This window comes from Temnothorax nylanderi, unplaced genomic scaffold (genome assembly GCF_030848795.1).
Source record: "Temnothorax nylanderi isolate EJ_2023f unplaced genomic scaffold, tnyl_v1.0 TNYL_tig0045_pilon, whole genome shotgun sequence".
Taxonomy (NCBI): Eukaryota; Metazoa; Arthropoda; class Insecta; order Hymenoptera; family Formicidae; genus Temnothorax; species Temnothorax nylanderi.
Window position 1 is genome coordinate 565,178 of NW_027249107.1, and position 21,279 is coordinate 586,456.

At 40.3% G+C, this 21,279-nt stretch overlaps 1 protein-coding gene across 11 annotated transcripts in view; it reads right to left on the reverse strand.

Moving 5' to 3' along the window:
- The window catches only part of LOC139771895 (neurotrimin-like), a 307,135-nt gene that overhangs the window by 101,547 nt on the left and 184,309 nt on the right, over window positions 1-21,279 (reverse strand). For 10 of the 11 annotated variants that reach the window (XM_071705059.1, XM_071705054.1, XM_071705055.1 and 7 more), the window contains one exon: window positions 18,128-18,315. In XM_071705059.1, the coding sequence (XP_071561160.1) occupies window positions 18,128-18,315 (188 nt within the window). The remainder of the gene's footprint in view (window positions 1-18,127; window positions 18,316-21,279) is intronic. The other variant, XM_071705062.1, reaches the window with a different exon arrangement.

Here is a 21,279-nt window from a genome sequence, read left to right on the forward strand (position 1 = left end):
CGAAACGAAGAGAGAAAGAGCAGGTGCGCGGTACAACAGAGGGTATACAAAGAGAAAGTGGGCGAGGGATGAGTATTCTCATAAGGAGACCAGGCAGCCAGGCGCGCGGAAATGCACGCGGCGCGAATAGGAAATTATGGTCTCGGAGGTAAAGCAGAATCTCTCGGTGAGAAAGGCGAGGTTTCGCATTTGTGCTTGAAGGCGAGATGGCGGCATTTAAGCACCAGCGCGAATTTTCAGACCGCAAATTTTATAGATAGACAGCAGAGTGGATAAAAGTATCCACACACGTTAAATTTGAAACGGAAGACGGCCGTAAACCCCGACGATGGTTCTTACGTTGTCGATATTATCGGAATCACGCGAGAGAATGCGGTTTATCGTTTTTCTTTGCCGACTCGTAGTCTCAGTTAGTACTTACCGAGAGAAGAGGAATGGGGAGGATCGTGAACGTGAAGGACGAGCGTCTGTCTTGTCAATCGCATCCTTGTGAGACTTTCGAGACCTATCTCGAGTTCACGTGGAGTGTCCTCGATTAGACCAACGAAAAAGAAAGAGAGAGGGTAAGGGAGTACGTCGTACCCTGGGACGTCTCATATAAGAATTCCGGCTAGGCGCGGCGATAAATCACCGCCCACGCCACCGAAATTCGCGAGAATATTGGCTTTTGCATTATTGGTTTTTGCTTCGCGAGCATTCGAGAGAACGTCTGCATCCGCTCCCTCATTCTCGTTCGTCTTTCTCAATCCCGCGTAGCAATGCGAATGCTCCTATGGAGCAGCTGTTTCCTCCGCCAGGCGACAGATTCGTCGAAAAAGAGCCACGTCTCTCTTTTGTTTCTGCTTTCCGCTTTCTTTATCCATTCATCCGACTATTTATGTGTCTTTACATTTAATCCATTCTTCAACCAACGACGTCTCGACATTTCGAGTGAATTGGAGTTTCTAGCAAGATAGGAAATTCTACGTTAAAGAAAAGCTCCGCCCCACATGAAAATTTAAGCAAAAAGAACTGTTTTGCATCGTATAAATATGAAATAAAATATTTGTTGTTGATTTTGTTGATAAATTATTCGATTAAATTGTAATATATTTCCTTAATTTTTTAATTTTTTTAAAATGTCTCTTTGCACATCAAGCGCAAATAATTTGGATTTTTTTTTTCGAAATATGCATTTCTACATTGACTTCTCTCATTAATTTCTCTCGGAGAAAGATTAGAAAGATGCGTCTTTTTTGGAATTCTGCATGACTCCGCAGTAATGTCAAGCCTTCTGTTGCACGTCATGCGACTTGGAGATTCAAATAGCGAAAGAAGATTCGGTGCAGGATTCAAGATGGAAAATAAAGGAGAAATTCGTGGGCAAATGCTTTCCAATTTTCTCACGAGCAGCTGTTCCGCGACGCCAACCAGACGTGTCGGTAGGAGCAAAGAATCGTTTGACAGTTTTCACGTTCACGTCAGATCCGAGATTCCAAGGAAGCACGAAGATCGCAAGCGGCGTCGCCATGCGAGCGGCGTTGTTCGACAGTCGTCCGAGAACTCGCGAATTTAAACTGATCATCTATTTCCGAAAAAACCCGACGTCTCCGATCTTTATTAAAATGAAAACATTTTCTAATCAGGTGAAACTGATTCAATGGTTTAGTATTTGTGAGCTGAGAATGTTCTCGGTCAAAAATCAGGGACAAACTTCTGGAAATTGATTTACTTCAAATCCGAAAGCTTCCTAAAAACCTTTTTTCGAAAAGTTACCAACTGAAAAGATCGCGCCAATCGCTCTAAGAGAACATGTCATTTCGAATCAAGAAAATAATCGAGAATTCGGTGTGTCATCATCACGGAATCAAAACTTATCGGTCAATTTACACGCTTTTCTCACCTCCTGAAAAATGCCAATCTCCAGAGGCGGTGGCTTTTGGAAATAGACGACCTAGATTCGAAATTGCCCTCGGAATTTTGCTCACAATTTACTGTCTAAAAGAAGCGGTGGCTTTTCGTTGCGAGAGAGCACGTACGTCTTTCCGAATTAAAAAAATGTTGAAAAAAAGGAATAATGGCTGAGAGAGAGAGAGAGAGAGAGAGAGAGAGAGAGAGAGAGAGAGTCTCTTTGTTAGGATAGATGAACTAGTAAGTGGGAAAAGATTGATAAAACTTATAAAATCTCTAATAAATAATTACACACGTTTTAATTTGGAATTATATATAATAATAAATAATCATCATGTTTTAATTTTTAAGATTAATTTTTAAGAACATGATAATATTATTTTATATAATTACGGAAACAGACATTTCTCCTAGTCATTCATTAGTGTAATTATCCTACAATCAACTTATCAGTGGCATAAAATTCTCTAGCTGCGGTGTTCTATCCGTCTTAAAAGCAATGTAAAACTACGGACGTATGCGGTATCTCGGTCGGTTACGGGGTGAAAACAGTTGTCGTAAATTATTCGTTAAGGCGGAATCAGTTGGCTGCCTCGCCATAGAACGCACTCGGCTTGATTTATAGCCGAAAATCGTGCCGCGGTAATTTAACCCCGACATTTTCCCGGATTACAACATCTGTGCGTTGCTTTGCGACGATCAAACACAAGCACAAATAAATCTAGACAAGACGTATTAATGAATTTCTTGGTTCAAATGTGTCTGAGTGTCATTTCATTAGAATCAAATACGACTGTAAAATGATTTTTTTCTAATCTTCTTAAATATTTACTGAGGTCTATTTGTCATATACTGGCATGTCGCAATAAAAATATTTGTAAGTAATATTTAACTTTCAAATCTACTAATATCCATATGCGTATTATTTTACTGCTATTACAGGGTTTGAAACGTGAACACGTGTGTTTAACGATGTTTGAAGCGACAAGTATAAATTCAAATCTATCGCCATATGTTCTAGTTTCAAAGGGTGCGATCCCACATCTAGTGAACGGATACGTGCAAATCTCTCTGCGAGACGTAATTAAGTGTGGGGATCATTAATATTCCACTTGCGTCTCTAATTGATTCGTTCATAGGAGTCGCGCATCTCTACACGACCAACGGTGACATCTGAGTCCTCGGGGAAACACTGTCACCTCGCTCACTACCGGATGGATATGATCAAAAAGTCATCACCTTGCCATTTCTCACACATCTCTCCAATTTTAAAATCTTTATCTATCTATTTATATATATGTATATAAAAACAAATGTCCTGACTGACTGACTGACTGACTCATCAACGCTTAGCCCAAAGAAGAGAAACATGAAATTTGGGAAATATATTCCTTCCATGACTAAGAAGGGATTTTTAGAAACTTGACCTTCTAACGGAGTGAAAAGGGGTAAAATGTATTTTCGCGGATTCCTCAATGTCTCTTAGGCCCGATGAGATATCGACTTGGTTTTTTATTTAAAGCAGTATCGTAGCGAAGCACGAGTATCAAGCTAGTTAATTAATAAAATTAAACTTAACTTTTTAATTCAAATGAATCTAAGACCAAAAAATTTATTTGAATTTAATCAAAAGATAAATATTTCGCAAGGATGTGCGCTTCTCAAAATTAGATCGTCCTTTAATTTTTAACTTGTAGTAACTAGCATATTGTTTAACGCAGATTTTACGAAACAAGCCACAGCTCGGGCCGATTGAACGTGACGAGAGTAACGAGAAAAAAGCTAGAGTACGGATTTCGCGGGGATCATTAAGTCGAGAGTCACTAATAATTCCGACGAGACGGTCGTCGACTCGTTAGAAGGATTGGCCGGAAAAAGTCACCAGCGTTTTTTGCGCGGTTACAGGTCGTGTAACACGAGAATCGGCCGTCCGGGTCGATCAGCGAGATTCGAGGCGATAGCCTTTCTGTTCGCGCGTGCGAAAGGTCTTTTTCTAATTAACATGATTGCAATAAATTGAACTTATTAGTTAGTAAATTTTCCTGCCGACCAGAAAGACTAATTAAGCGTCTCGTTTTTTAGTTCCGTAGCAATTACGTTTATATCTGTGACGCATTGTATCTATAGAGTTGTGTCTCGTCGTTCTTTATCTTGGCGCGCGATTTGTCGCATCTTTCTGTTATTGTGATTTAAAATTGACTGAAAATTATATAGTGAGACAAATAATGGAGTACAGCTAGCGTATTAAATTGCTAAATAAAAACATTTAAATGCACTGATAATATAATCGTTGGGACAACCATACGAATTACAGACATTAAGAATGTCGATTAGACGAGGAATTGCGAATTACGCATCGATAGTAGTGTACTTGCGAGTTACGCGCGAAATGCTTTGATGTCCATTCGTATAAACGCTCCAGTTCCGGTCCTCATTCTATTACAGACGCCCGTCGTGGTCGGGGATGTTCGACGAAAGTACGGCGATCGATCCGAAGCGGTTATAAAGACGCCTCCTCGAATGGCGACGTTCCGGCTTTAACGATCGTCCGCAAAAAGAAAAAAGGTCGGAATTATCGGCGAAAAAACTCGTTACGGACGCGAAAATCCAATTAGTTTTAACGTCCTCGCCTTCCGCAGTCACGGCGTTCCTTCGCAAGAAGATTTCGAACTTAATGCTGCCCTCTCCGCCACTTTCCCTCTCTCTCTCTCTCTCTCTCTCTCTCTCTCTCTCTCTCTCTCTCTCTCTCTCTCTCTCTCTCATTCTCTCCATTCCTCCGCGCACTCCGCACGGACGAGTAGAGTCGCGTTTGCATACCGCCACTCCTCTGACCTCGTTTTAACGCAGCACCCCGGGTGCGCCACCTCCAATGCAGCGATTCCCTTGCGCAGCCATTAAGAAGTACACGTGGTTATGCCGCGCTTGGCGTTTTTTTAAGCTCTTTAAGCGGCGGCTTTGGCCGCGCGCGCCAAACCGGCCTGAAACCGTCCCGGTACGCTTTGATGCATTTCCTGAGCTTTTAACGAGATATCTCATAAAAGGACACCAGACTTACAAGATGGCCGTAACCGGCGACGCCGCGTGTTCTCCTCGTTTTATGCGTCCGTATTGCTGATCCAACAATTGTTCCTCGAAGATGCCGTCGCCACATACGTAGGGATTCCATCAATATTTTATGCATAAATTAATGTAATTTGCGCGGTAACATTAAATAAAACTGAAAATAATAGTGGAGGGATTTACTTTGTGTCTTAGAATGCAAGTTATAATATCTCGAAGAGCATAAATTATATAACTATTACAATTTTCCCATATTATTGATAGTAAAGATAATAATTGCATCATTAATCTAATAAAAATATATAGGTTGCATAATTATCTATATATTAATATTTTCTTGAATTCAAATGCGGATTTTATCGTGAAGATTCATGTCGTGCAAGAGGAACAACGCGAACTAGAAAGAACGAGTCCTAGATACTCGAAAATGGCTCATAAGAGGTCGGAAAGGTGTCTAATTGCTGCTCAGAAAAACATCGGAAGCTTCAGCGTTCACTTTTCTTTCTGCCTCTCATTCTTCGTTCTTTCTTTCTTTCGCTCTATCCGTCTTTGTGACGTTCGCCCATTTCTTTCACCCGAAAACCCGCCACTGGACAAAGAGAATCTACCCGCCGTGCTTTCTGACTACAGGGTTGCTTTTTCAGAGGCCACCATCTAGAGTTAACTGCTAAAAATTAATTTGTCATTTGCCTCGGCTAAGTCCGGGTAGTATCGCGACGTTCGTGTTTTGCGTTAATTAATTCGTCGTCGTGGTGACTCGATAATTTAGCAACTCATTAACTTTTTTACATTGAGTGAAGTTTTACAAATTCACACCGTTCCTTTACTGTTAAATGTAAAGATAAATTTTTCAACCAATACGAAATAACGCCGCTTTATTCATATATAGGGAAGTAGTATTCGAGTAAAATTCCGCAGACAGACTGCAGACGCATTTTCATTAAGACGAAATATAGTAGACAAAATTCATCTCTCACGATAAAAAAAAGCGCGATATATAAATTTTAATAAAATCCATGATTGTTCAGAAACGCAAGATCAATTATTTCTTATAAGAAAGCTTCTATAAGCCCAATTAATGGAGTTAATGTTCAATCGGATAGTCGGCGTTCGTAAAGTTCCATAAAACTTATAAGAAAGCTTCTTACAAATGTGGCTGCAGTGCCACGTCTCCCCAAGAAAATTACGTTAGCGAGAAGCGTCTTCGCGATAGTGAACGGAAAAGATAAAAAGCGCCAGCCGCACGACGAACGGGAGAATCTAAAAAGGTGTGAGATCAAGCAGTTGCCTAATTGCTGGCCGGGAAAACCTTTCAAGGTATCCCATTTCTCCCTCCTTTTCCTTCCCTCTTTCGCTCCTTCTCCGGCATCCCCATTTGTCTCCCGAAATGCGTCCGTCCGTTTCTCCTCCGTTCTCGCGAAGAGTCGCAACCTCACCGGATCATCTGTCCCGAGAGATTCTCGCGCTTCCTTCTCAGTTCACTCTCAGTCTTTTCTTCAGTTGGCCGCGACATCACCTACTCGTCCACGGACGCCTTTACACGCACCATCCTTTCTTCGTTCTCCACCCTTCTCTTACCCTCTTTGCTCTGCGCGAAATACGTTCCTGAAAGGATCTGATTTGACCCGATACGACGGAGACGTCTGCCGGAAGCCAACTGCGGGATTATCCGGCGGATCCCTTTCGGTTAGATGCCGTTCTGCAGATCCCATTTCCAACTGGGTGCGCAGCGTATCTAAGTATAGGACCGACTACGTTCCGCTCTGACGATCAGAAGCGCTCGAGCAATCCTACTCGGCCGGCAAATATGACGCGTGCTGTGATTTTTCGCCGAGAGGTAGTTATTTTTCGAGCTAGCGACACGATGAAGCTCAACTCTTTTTAGTGTAATTTTTTGACTGTGCTGTTCACAGCGTAGAAATCGTAATAATAAATTATTACAAAAGAACTAAAGAACTAAATTATATAATAAATTATATAATGAAAATCCTACGAATTTAAAAATACATTTTAATTGGAAATAGAATTTACAAATCTCAGCTAATGCGCAACGAGGTGGTTCAGGGTTAAATAAGTTGATTAACAAACGAGTATATGCAAATATGACATATGATACATGAAGTATATTAGGCAATTCTGCAACGCGTAGGTATATCCGCGCGCCGTTGACAGTTATACCGAAAGTAATTTTACATATATGTACGTTCTTTAGAGTCAAAGAGAATTGGATCGCGGGTAAAACCGTGCGCTTAGCGTAACCAGATTTTCTTACCCGTAACCCGTTCAACGAACGGACGACGCGTCCGGAATCGTAATGAAACTTCATTGCTTCCGGCGGACTTGAGTTCTTCGAGCAGTTGAAGATATGCACGACACGCGATAGCGACCTTCTCACCCTTCTCACTGTATGACCTACTTTATACACCCATCTAACCCGTTACGCGCTGTTACCGGTCGCACTTAGCCCTTTAGCCCGCTCCGCTCTTAATCGTCTTCCTCATCCGCGCTTCTACCAATTTTATTCGGTGCCTATCCACCTCGGCTTATTAAATCTTCACCGTATCCATTGCCTGACTCGCGATTAATATCGATCAACAGTCTCGATCAATTCGGTGATGCGTCCTGTCTCATCAATTTCCGAGAGGCGAGGCGATTCGATGAGATTTCGCAGACGGATCGAGATATTACATCCGTTACTTTCGATCGACAAAAGTATCTCACTCGCGTTTGCAAAGCTTCGAAATAACGACGTTTATTTTTTATTCTTTTCCTAAGCAACGTTATTCAACTTCGACATCTTAGACGTCTTAGAGAGTCTCCAGAGAATCATAGTGGACTTTCGTTATTAAGGTGAAGATCGACAAGCTTTACTGTAATATTTTTCTCAAAAATAGTTGCAAGAAAATATATAAACATACGCAATTGTATTTATAAATTTTATTTACAGATTAATTTAGAAATATCAGATATGATATATCTATTATTACTAATTTATTGAATACAGTAATGATAAAAAAAAAAGAATTCTGCATTAACGATATTTTTCATGATTTGAGAATTATGATGGAATAATTGAAGGAATCTTATAAGAATGACGTTTTATTAACTTATCTTCTTAACTGAATCTCAAGATATGGAGATCGTGGAAAAGAAACAAGAATTAGAATTCGTTCCCTTTAGTTTCTTTAAGGAAAGGTAGACTAACTAGATTGCTCGTCGCGTCCAAAAATCGTCGATAGAATCGTCTGGCTGCCAATCGACGGCACGTTCGTCGTAGGCAGACGTTTTCGCAGACAAGGCGGATTTATCGAGCGTCGAGATGCCACGGAATGTTCAATTTCCTGGCAATTACATGACCTGCCGCCTTCCAGCCGCTTTTTCACGTTCCTCCTTTGTACGGTCTGGCATCGAAACGGCGGCGATGCAGCATCGCATTCCCCGTCAATGAGAGCCGTGAGATCGATCAAGGGGGATCCGAAGAATTCGACGCTCATGAAAGAAATCAATGTGAAATTCTCGTCATCGCGGTATGATAGCAAATTCAACTGCCGGAAGAATAGTTTTCTGAGAATTTAGATGATATACTACGAGTGTAATAACTGGGATGCCGCTTTATCTTTCGAAGTCTCGCGCAAGCGGCATTAATCACAATAACGGATCCTTCGAAATGTAATTACCGTTTGTTCGTACCGAAATTAAAGCTATTTTGTATAAAGCTCTGTTGCCACTTAAAAAGCAAAATATCTTAAAAAATATGTCACTGTTAAATCACGACAGTCAACGATATCGAGTCGTTAATACTCGCTTCGTTAGCCATAAAGTCAACCATAAGATACTTTATAATAAATCATTATTATCCTCTTACAACTTTCAAAGTACCTTCTCTGATAAATTATAAAGCCGTTATGAAGTTTATGCGGAAGTTTCATAAATTACCCCAACATAAGTCGAAAGTTTCGGCGTAGCAACGACGAATCGTGGCAATTCCGATCATTTTCGGTGCGCGCAAACGAACGTAACGCGAATCGAATCGAGTTGCCGGATATCGTCCTTTGATTGTGAACGTCCAACATGATTTCCCCCAACTTCGGACATTTGCGCGTTCAGTTCACATCCGCGCGCTCGCTGATTGCTCGTAGATAGAAACTCACATAATATCAACGCCTGGATGGTTTCGGCCAGAACATATGAAGACAAGTGAATAAGATTATTGGAGCGCGATCGGGGCATCGCACGAATTGCAGAGTTCATTCGCCTCACATTGCGCCGTGTACGACGCGACGCAGACCTACTATATATACATACACTATATGTACATATATCTCTGTTACCCTTCCCATTCGATCTCTCAATTAATGCGATGGATTTTGCCTAAATGCAAATTTTCCACGCGCAGCTTAACGGTGGATTAAAATGCAACGGGGCTCAATGGGACAAAAACAATTTCTAGATTTGTTTTCACTGTATCCATCGGCATCGTGGCGAATATTCGCTATAACAGTCATTATTCGATTGGTGTCAACGGAAATGACTTTGCGGTGCTAGTCATGGAAAATCATGAAAGGTACCTCTACCGCGAACGTATGTTCCCTAATGGAACCCATCGTCGATTAAATATCGGTAACGAATGTTCGGCGTGCGTTTGCTGTCGTTCGGATGAATGCACCATTGTCCGCGGTGGTCCATATAATCGGAGTTGGAATGTCTCGTTGCGTTTTGACCGCCGCGCACTGTATAACAGCGTGTCCGGTCTCTCTGTCAGATCTGTCGCTCGTGTCATATTGTATCATTGTTGCTTCGGCAATATTTCCCATAAGCAAATATCTCTTACGCCAACTTGTTTTCCATGGTCGATATTTTTTTGCTATTGTAACGTTGTAGGAAAATCAATTTTCAAATTAGTCAATGAATACGCTATACGCTTGAATTTAGCAATCTATTGTAAATCCATACCCTATGTGCAGATAAATTATACCTATAATGTACAGAGCAGTTACGAATTTGAGCGTATATTTCACCGATTTGCATTAACAATATGCGCCGGTATCGCTTTCTGCTGCTGTAGCGAACGCGGAAACTCGAAACGAAAATCGAGCAGTCTCTGATTAATTCGAGATGTGGACGCTAACGAATTTCAGGCACAAAATATTTCTGCGATATTGATTTACGAATTTTCTCAATATCGAAAAATTATCCTTAATTAATCGCGAGACAATCTTATTCTTTTTATCCTAGAACGAGTCTACTTATAGAAAACGAAAATAAATTGAAATTTTAAACTTGTAAAATTTTGCGATAGTAGACATCTAACAATAAGTTCAATGCAACTAAAAATATTAAAAAATGTTATAGACTCTGTGATGCCTCGTTTTATAGTCACAAAAGTAATATAATTTTTCATTATGAAATTACAACGTCATCTTCATTATTGTAATTTTTACACATGACATGTATTTTCTGCAATTTTTAACAGCGTAGCAGAGAGGCTTTCTCGCAAATAATTTTCCCTTGAATTTGCCAAACGTGTTACGGAAAGCGCAGCTCGTTATAAATATCTTTTTTTGTAGTTTAGATATTTATTTTCCGACTATAGCTGACGTGGAATTGGGCGCTCTCGGCGCTTTTCGTTGTTATTTCGCTCGCCATTCGTGATGTAGTGCTGTCGAACACGTCAGAATACAAACAAAAGAGATCACCCATTTAACAATTTTACTCGCAATCATACATTACGTCCATTATAACCAAACTGAATCGCGATTCAGTTTGAAATTGGGTTATGGGTAAACAATTTGTTTCGAGACTTACAAAAATAAAGCGAACTCACTATTCTAATATCGCGAAAAAACCAATAAATTGTTCAAGATACTTGACTGAACGCAGGAAAAAAGATGTCTTAGGCTATACCTAATTTATTTGAAGAAATTTAGATTAATAAAAAAAGAATTTTGTAATTTTATACTGTTTTGCAATTAATTTCCACAGCGCTTATTGTAATATCGTTGTTAAAACATGATATCTTACGCATAATAAATGACGAAAATTAGTAGCGATGCATCGTCCTTTGTCATCGAGCAGCGCGCTAACGCGAGGATTTAAGATCAAAGATTAAGGCGATAGATTATTCGCGGCAAGCGAATATCGGGGAGCGGCGCCGCGCCGCGGCCGACACCGGCGCGTGCTTGGATTTTAAGAAGTGCGCTACGTCGCGCGCGTTCCGGGTTTTCTCTCGGCCGCGGTTTCTTCCCTTGGTATACATTATGGGATTATTTCAGCGCAGCGGCGGACTAATCTTCTCGGGCAAAATTGTTCGCTATCCTCGGCGCTCGTTCCTCGTCGCGAGACTGTGTAATAAACTTTTCTGTGCTTTACGGCTACCGTGGTAGTAATTTCTTTAAGGCGCCCGCTATTAAGCTAAATTCTACGAAAAGAAGGCCGCTACGCGCCGCTATACTCGTCTAGTTCGTTCGCCAGCTCGTTCGCTAACTCATGATCAGCTAGAGGATCGCTATTTCGCCGATGTAAGTCCAAATTCTGCAGCGTAAGCTACAACTAGTTAGAAAATAGTTATATCTTGTGAAACACCGCTATAAGACGAAGTCAAGATGTATCAATAAAGCTAACTATCACACAAGTTATTATCACTTAAGATTCTAATATCATAACGCGCAAACTAAAAATTTTAAACGTTCTAGTCTTTTAATAAAATCCGATCAAAGATGTATCGTCTTAACTCGAGTAAAATAAGTTACGATTTTAAATAAAAGAGAAACTATCATACATGATGTATCGTTTTATATGTATTTTATGTGAGAGAATTTCGTGTAGTCGAAGCTTTATCGACATTCGTTTTGAATCTTTCTTTGGAATACTCCGATGATGCTCGACCTATATCGCGAAGCGGGTAACGGTCGCTAGCTTGATTCGTGCACTCTTATGCGAACCTGAGCTCGAATAGAACTGAAAGATGTCCTTTACAAAGTAGATACCGACGTCGTATTGACCACACTCTTATAAATTTTAATAAGACACATTTTAATAATATAAATGACATTTTTCCTTGCGCCAGGACATTGAGTGGCATGAAACTTCTCTCCCATCTTTCTCTCTTTCTTCTTCTCTCGGTATAGTACACGCGAAGATATCTATTTCTGAAATCCGCATAATGAGAGAGAGAGAGAGAGAGATCGCGCGACAATCAGGAAAATCGGAGTTGAGTGTTCTGCACTCGCATACATTTGATTACAACTAAGAATTGTCGAGGCATGAACAAAGTGAGACAGATCGCGTGCGCCTATCGCAGTCATCAAGCTGCGAAGTTAAGCAAGAAGACGATATTGCCTTCTCTAGTAGGATAAGGAAGATCAAAGTATAGCGGGAACGACTCGTAATCAGTAAAGCTTAAATTCAACGGCGGAACGCGTATTGTCGATCCTCACATAAGTAAATGACGTTTCACGCTCCAGTACTTTCTCAAAAAGATCTAGTATGTGTCTCGTGTCTCCTACTCCCCGCGGAGATTGCTCCTCTTCAGTACACCTCGGAAATATCGTCGGAATATATATCCGAGACAAAGTAACTCGCGCTAATGTATACGTGACACGTGCAGCGAGAGTCGCGCCGGAGCTGCGAAGTGTGGCAAGATAAAGTACGTCTGTCATTTTAACAAAATAACAAGAAACGTGTATGTTTGCACTGACTCCCGATTTAGAAGCGGCGCGATAACAAATCGATTCGTATTGCGCGATTTAATTCAATATTCGGCATTTATGAATTCATGACCAAACAGACGCGTAATTAATATAACTAATTTTCGGAAGCGCGCGGCGGGGAGAGGAGGGTTAATCTATTTGCAAAGCTATATTTGCAATATTGTCACAGCAATTATGTAGATTCTTGTATCGTTTTACATGACGTGTGTTTTTTGTGTTTGGCGCTCGTATCAAATGAAATAAATTCCGCACGGTCAAAAGGAATATTCAATTACTGCTGATTCTCATTATCCCACGTATACAAATTGGATTGCGTCCATTATACCAATATAACGGGACCGAATTATTTAATCAATTCTATTCCAAGTGATCAACAGTGAAATAAATGAAATCAAGTATCATTGAGAGACAAGGTGTATGAAATTGCGATAATTCAAATAAGGCCCGGCACAATTTCAAAGTCGCGATAAATCATACTTAGCTTTGTTATGCGGACAGGTTTGATTTACCGAGGTATTTACAGTGCGGTAACTCGAAAATTGTGATTTACACGTGGTTTCCCTAGCGCTGGCAGACGCATAAAACACTATAACGCACGTGGCCTCTTCCTCAATTCCTCGGCTAATACTGATTAATTATAGCATCGAGAAATCGGTGCCGAAATAAAATGCAAAATTATTAACACTAATCCTTTCCAAACTAGATCAAAGCGTTTAACCCCAAAATTAAACGCATACTGAAAAAGTTAATATATTTAAATAATAATGTAATTATTATATATGCCATACGTTTAGAAGTAATAATAGCGGCAGAATACTCGGTTGATGAGACCGAAATCGATATGTTGCGGCGATTCTTCGCGATCGCGAAGATTATAAGGCCGATAGAAAACTATTGTCGAGGGACGCGTCTTTTCAGTTTGAGGGCACTCTTTGCAATCGATGTACGTTCGCGGAAAAGGAACGAAGGAACGAGGCCGATTGTTTGTTGCGAGTGACCGGCGCCAACCTCCACAACAGTCAAAGATGTTGGAAACGCAATAGAATCGGAGCTCTCTTTTTCGTTATCGTCTCACTCGATCGAGTGTTCGCACGCGTATTCGTCTTTCGCATCACGTTGATAGCAAGCTCACGTGTGCTGCCTGAGAATGCCGGAGTTATTGCAGGTCGAGCGAGTTGAAGAAATTGGTGGGTTGATCGTATACGCAGACAGTGACATTGGTGTGATGCCATCGGTGATCAAAATTGACCACAATGGAAAACGTATCTCTGGTGAACAGGATAATAAATAGCTAAATGAAAAATCAAGCGAGTCTGACAATTGCAAAAATGAATTGCAAAAATTATTGAATCACAATTAATTCAATTAAAGAAAATTTAAAAAATATTATAAGGTACAAAATAAGATGTAAAATGTATACTAAAAATAAAAAATAAAAAATAGTTTTTCAAGGAAAAGCCGAAACATTGAAGGATGAAAGATATATGTAAAATCGTATAACATAATGAAGCGATCGATTGGCGAATGTCTTCATTACACTAGCAATAACAGAGTCGTTTCCTTAAGAGAATTAGCATCGTTCACTCAATATGACACACTGGACATCTTCGTTATTACATCGGCAATTAAAAAGAGATATCCGTGTTCTCGTCGATATGCATGATAAGCGAAAGGGGTCAGCTGGCAAACCCGGCTCTTGACAATAATTGGAGCGCAAAGAGTTAAGTTGTATTTCCAGAAGGATAACGGTCATCAAACAAGAATCTCTGTCCCACGAGCGCATGACGTATCGTAATCGATGAAATCTCGATAGGCGACCTCGGTCTCCGTCGTCTTTTATCCGCTCATTATGAGCTCTCGTAGTTTTACAAAGGTAGATTTCGTCTCCTTACGTAACAATGTCCTGCTCTCGTTTCTTGGATTTTAAAGAGATCTCCGGCCGAGAGCACTTTGCTCCAGCTCGTTGAAGGCTTTGATCTTGAATTAATGTAAGTCAACCGGTGGGCACAGCGATAATCGTCCCATCTATATCGAATCGATTCCATCGTTCCAGCCGATGTTCACTGCGACGCGGATGGAAAGAAATTCTTTTCAGGCATTTGTTCTTCCCGCTTCCAGGGACTGCCGTAAGAATCTATCACCGAAGAATTCTTCTCCCTTTTATCTCTTTTCCCGTTTTTTTATGCACGGATCATATTAAGCTTCCCTAAAGTATGTCTTTCTCGATAATAGGGCGAGTTATTTATTTTATTTAATTTAACTCCAAAGACGAACGAACAAGAAGACTTTCTCATTTATCCGCTTGCGATTGTAATTGTATTCTATCCAGTAGACATTTAAGCATTGAATTTAATTAAGCTCTAGCCAAGTACAGCTTCCTGTGCGGTTTCGATTCGACTCCAGATTTCCAATACCCTGTCAGGTTAAATCGTAACCATCGATGAGCTTCTGGCGAACGCTGACAGTAAACACGATTTAGAAATCAAATATCCATCCGCGACTCTGATAGCAGGTTAAGTTAATCGGTAAAATAAACACAAGTGATATCGATATTGCCGACGAGATACGCTTGGCATGCAGGTTTCTCGAGGACGAGTACACGTGTGTGATTTCGCAATAAACGAGTGTAAAAAGTAAAAACAGAAATGAAAGAAAAACGATTCCGAGAAACACGATAGGTATTTCATTTACATATCGTGAAAACCTAACTAACAAAAGTTAGTCTAAAATTTAATTGAAAGAAAAACATTTGGTCCAAAGTACAGAGAATATTACGAGAAGAATGTGTACGTTGCAGGCTGTTTATACATCGGCTTCAGATTAATAATGTCAATTCTCGATGCTGAGCGGAAATTTTTGGAAAGCACTCGCGAGAGAGAACGTGTTCACGAGAGATCGTTAGCGTACTCACGAGGGCCGACCGATGCGATGTCTAGAAACGCCGCGTCCAAGTTTCGAGGGAAACGCCGCACACCTCTCGAGTAGAATTGATTTCGAACTGGGTTACGCGGCATACATATGAATGAATCCGCGCCTCTTTTTGAACGTCGAACTCTGCGGTGCTTGGCGATTCATAGATTAAGTAAAGCATGGGCTGCGCGTGGAACACGCCCGTACTAGAACCCCGCATCTCGACGCATTGCTCTCCTTCGTCAAGGCGGACGTTCACTTCATCCAATAAATCTGGCCCCGGCGCTGTATGATCCTCGGCGAGTTTCACACAAGAACGATAAATCCGGACGTCGCATTCGAAAGTCGGTCGATTCCGATACCGAGTACCGAGTACGTTCCCTCGCCCTCCCTTTCTTGCTACCGACTAAGCAGCTGCATCGCTGTATAAACTGACGTGCATTACCAATTCAATTGTTACAAAGTATTATGTCTCAGCGTTTCTTAAGCGTCTTTCGCTTTTTGTAAGATACCGAAAATGCGATTGATCGCATTTAAAGCATTCCTCAAATTAGTTAATGGATCCCAAACATTATCATTAAACTTTAATCAAAGTTGTTAAATAATTTCTCTACTTTCAATCTTTACTAAAATAACATTAAATTCTGTCTAATTTATTATTGAATCGTAAAGATTTTAGAAATTAAATAAGGTATTTTTTTAATATACCTTATGTGTAGATATAAATTTGTAATATGATTAATTTTTTTTAGGATGGATAATTAATCTTTAATACTTAAACGATAAAATGACGAATTAACATACATGCGCGTGCGAGAAAATTATATTGAATCAATGTTAACTCTTTCATGTGTCTCGGTAACTATGAATTGGTGGGAAATCATCGGGAATAATCCAAGCGATCTAATCGCTCCCACGAGGCGCGAGCAAAACGAGACGACTACGTGAGTTATAACCAGGCCAATCTTTCCCTCGCTTACTCCTAAGTCTAATCCTTAGACGATCAATTCGTCTATCATCATATCGCTCCTAACATGTACATGTGACGTCCGCTTAATGCATATATCGAGCGGCATAAAATATTTCCCATTAATGCTTAACCCTCCGTGTGCATACGTGGGTCTACGGCGTCCGAGCCAAAGTGATATTTGCTCGTAACTGTAAAACTTGCAAGCCTGCTAGAAAGTATTAAATAAACGATGTTTATTAAAATGACTATAAAATCATCAACTACAATGTAGACAGATGTTTTGTGAATTTTTTTAGATTTTTTTAAAATACTCTTTAAGGTAGGGAAAAATAGCGTCAAACGTAATAGACCCAGCACGTATGCACTGGGAAGGTACCGAAAAAACGTATGCACGCGTATCGTTAACGAAACTCATGACGAATGTATTTAAAGAGAAAGTTCTTTAGCACAGCAACGCGACCAAAACGCGTTGACATGATAAAACAAACGGGATTCACCATTAGTTTTCGAGTACATGAGAATTACGTGGTTTTGCTTTTACGAGTTTCTGCCCGTTCGTGAAAAAAGCCAGCTGAGACGCGAGATCAATCCGAATTTTATCGACGCCACTCATAATGCCACGCTCTATAAACCTATTTGCCTTGTGCAAAGCGTCTGCAGCTGCCCTAATTGCACAGTCACCACAACGGTCAAATATTATACATATATATACATATATATAATATATATGTATATATATACCAAAGGCACCTGCACACTTCGTTCAATGGCATTGTCGAGAGACCATGGTGTCGCGCTGGTGCCCGAGTGCACTTCCGGCGGTAACCCCCGCAGTTTGCCCGGGACAGGTGACGCTCCATTGTGTCGATAAAATATTGACACTCGATATTTCGCCTCTCTCACTCAGGCTGGACCGAAGAAAACGTAGAAATGCTATGTTTACATAAGTGTCGTCCCTAATCTACTCCCGCGAATGTGTTACTTTAGCGTAGTCTCCCATTAGAGAGATCTTATCGCGAGAGAAAGAAAAGAGAGATTTCTACGTTCGTCATTCCGCGTCGCTGGAACTATACATCCCTATAACTTGTCAGATTTAATCCTCCGATTCGTAATGTCGAATTGGCTTCGTTCGCTACTTTCGAGTTGTTAGGCGACAAAAGCATGAGCCGGATTCATCTCCGTAGCTGCTTAATATTGGTACTTCTGTTATCTTTTCCCAGAGTTTCTCAATATTTCTTTTCAGTATAAAAATTTAACTTTTCTTTCCTCGGAAAAGAAATTAGCTATCACGCAGTAACGTCGCGATTTAAAAATTATAATAAAATATTAAAAAAGTTTTATGTTTCATACTGAAAGTAAGACTGCTTTTTTGATCTAGTATCTACTTCATCACTGTTTCCTAATATTTCTCTCTGAATCAACGAATCATCTTAATATTGCGATTATTATATTATTATTATTACAAGATTAATTTATAGATCTGAAGAAATTGCATCATAACACTGTTGATATATATAAATAAGTAAAAAAATACCGGCAAATAATATGGATTCTCTTCTTTGCGAATATGCGAATTTTTCTCACTCACCGTTTTGTTCCCCAAATTTTTGACACGGCAGTTGAGGTACGTGGTCTTTCCCAGCAGGGCGGTCACGTTCTTCGAGGCCGATTTGTCGAAATACGGCCCCGATCGTGTGGTCTCTTCCAGAGCGTTTTGGTTGTATGTGTCGCTGTTCTTGCCGCTGCCGCCGTATGGCATGTTGTGGCAGTGCACTTCTGAAACACCAGAAACCGAAAGAAACGTTGTGTAAATGCGGCAATTTCGATGCTGAACGGGAGAGGGCATTCGTTCGCGGCGACGTACATATCTTAAAGCACCACATGTACGTATTCTTTGTTCCTGCGATTGTTCTTGCATGCTAGATATCGAGAAGCGAAACGTAAGACGCGTCTCCTTGTATACGACACCGACTGCAGTCGGTGCGCCATTTACGAAATAGTGCTGCAAGTTTCCTGATAAACGGAGGAAAAGTTGAAAGTTTAGAAAAAATTACTCTCCTGGCGAATGAAAATCAGAATGCATAGTCGAATACATTTTTGTCATGAAATGTTAGGCTTTGTGTTATGTACTTTATTATCTAAAGTGAAATATGACCTTCTCAGCGAGTTGAAAGAAAATTTTTTGTGAAAAAGTTATAATAACAAGGGGAAAAAAAAAATTAAAATAAAATAATGAATATAGCGGATGCTATAATGAAAGCGGATATGTATAACGTTTATTCGTTTGTAACATGCAACAAAAACATTTTATATAGATACATCATAGAATATAATTATGATATTAATAATTATAACAACAATAATAATAACAGCAATATTACCATTGCTTGCATGAGTAGTTACCATATTATGCTAAACTATTAATTACGCTCGTTAGAAAGTGGAGCTTGCAATGCGTAATGGTTTCTCATTAAAGAGCAAGAGTGCGGGAATACGCAAGTACGCAAGTATAGTTAATGAAAAAAGCCAGAGGATTCGAGATTTTAATTAAATGCGCGCAACCGTTGATAAATAAAATTTGACTGACATAAAGGGAACAATCCACTTATGGTCTCGGATGCGCAAATTATACGACAAATTGCAGAAAGAAAGCTGAAATCGTAATTAGCGGAATGTAATGAGTGCTCGCTTGTCGCTACAAGTAGCGAGGCCATTAACCGCATTGCTCCTTTCTGCTTGACATTTAGAGGTAACCTACTAAACTTACCCTCGCGTCAACGATTCCGCTTTCCTGTTTTCCCTGTTTGCGCCTCTCTCTTTCTCATAGACACAGAAAATAAGAAAATCTCTGTCATCCATTTGTACCGCAAAGATGTTTTTATTGTCTCGTCAACGCCGCGACGATAGTACGAAACGGACAAAGGAAAATGGCGCGTGCATCGCCAAGTGCATAATGCACTTCTTCTGACAGAAGCTGCTGCTTCGCTTTATTCAATTAAACTTCGCTGAATGCATCACAATACTGACAATAAATGAGTTGTTGGACAGAACAGCAATATAAGTAATTTTCTTCGGAAAACACTGAAGTAAAGTTTGGAAAACTATCCAACATAAAATACGATTATCTTATCATAGTTCACAAACAGGAGAATATGTAAAATTTTACATCATGTATGCAAAATAATTCACACAAAGTTTACGTTAAGCTTTTATTTTTATTATCCTATATATCGTTTATCTAATCGATGTTTTATCATGTTATCAAATATATTAATTCGAGAAAGGAGGAAGAAAAAGAGAGTGCAGAGAATATTGATCGATTAATGGCGTAAATATTTATACTTATCTCGGATAAACCGAGTTTAAGTGTTTTGAACTGCGAGTAAGCTGGCAATAAACTTCTCGAAGCAAAGTATCATCGTCGCGGACACCCCGGGGAGTTACGAGAATTGTTTATCGGTTCAGCAACTTCCGCGTTGAATCGACGACAAAGAAATAATTTTCTCAAGACGATATCATCTAATTTTCGCAAGTTTAAGAGAGGTTTGCTTGTTTCAACCATACTATGTTTCAACCAAGTTTACAAGGTTTCCACACGGAAATAAATTAATCGCGATGATTCGCGCAACGTGAATATCCTACGTTCGAGATAGACGAAGTAGAATTTGTCGGAATTAAAAACGTAATTTGCAATTATCTTGCTCACCCATGCGTGCGCAGGATGAACCCGGTCGCTTCCCATCGTCGCTCCAAATTTCGTCAAACGGGTTTTAAACGAACCGGGGCGTTCGAAAAGTAGCCAACGCTACGAATTATTACGCTTTTGTGCAAGCGCAGTTTATTCATCTCAGCCGACGTGATCGAGGGCGTGGATATAATTGGCTGTCGTTGCTACCATCTCGACAGGCCAACTGCTACCCAGCAGTGCTACCGACGACCGGCCCGGCTCGTTTCCGCCGGGCCTCGCTATCATACGCTAGTTACGCTCTATTGCCAGGAACTCGGCGAGTATATAATCGAATTTCGTCGCTCTTGATTAGGCCGTGATTACGCGAGGAGACGCGCGCTGGCGGCTGATGCGGCAAATATTGAATCTCGAGGCGCGGCGCAGCCGACGCGCATAATCCGGCCCGTTTTCTCTTAGCAACGACACTTTAGGCGCTTCCGAACGTCGCCAGTTATCCCCGCGGGTGGCTGGAGAACTTTATCCACGACTTTCGTATCGCGAATTCTCCACGGCGATTCTACTCAACGTTAATCCGTTTTCCTCTGGTCCCCGATCCTTTCGCGCTTCTCCGCGCAATCAGCCCCGTCGGCGGCGGCGTCGTTAGATAATATTCACGTGAGAATCCTGTCGCTCTGACATTGAACGAAGACACAAAACGAATGGGGAACAAAACTCTCAACCAGGAGCGATAATCAATTATACACTGAAGCCGGGCTAATGGCAGAAATATCAAATACGAGCGAAAAGTACCCGGGAGTTTAAACGTAACGTTTCCTTTACTAGTGTTCAGTCGAAACTGTCATAATAATGATAAAATAGCAACGAGCTTTCAAAGTTTACGTTATATTTCTCAGAATAATGGGATATAATTTTTAATTAACAGTGAAATTTCATCACTTGAAATTGTTACAAATTTATTTTAATACTATGCGATTTAATACTAAAAGCGCAGATCTAAAAATTTTACGATAATAATGAACTTCCTGTTGCTCTATTTTGTATTATATATAATA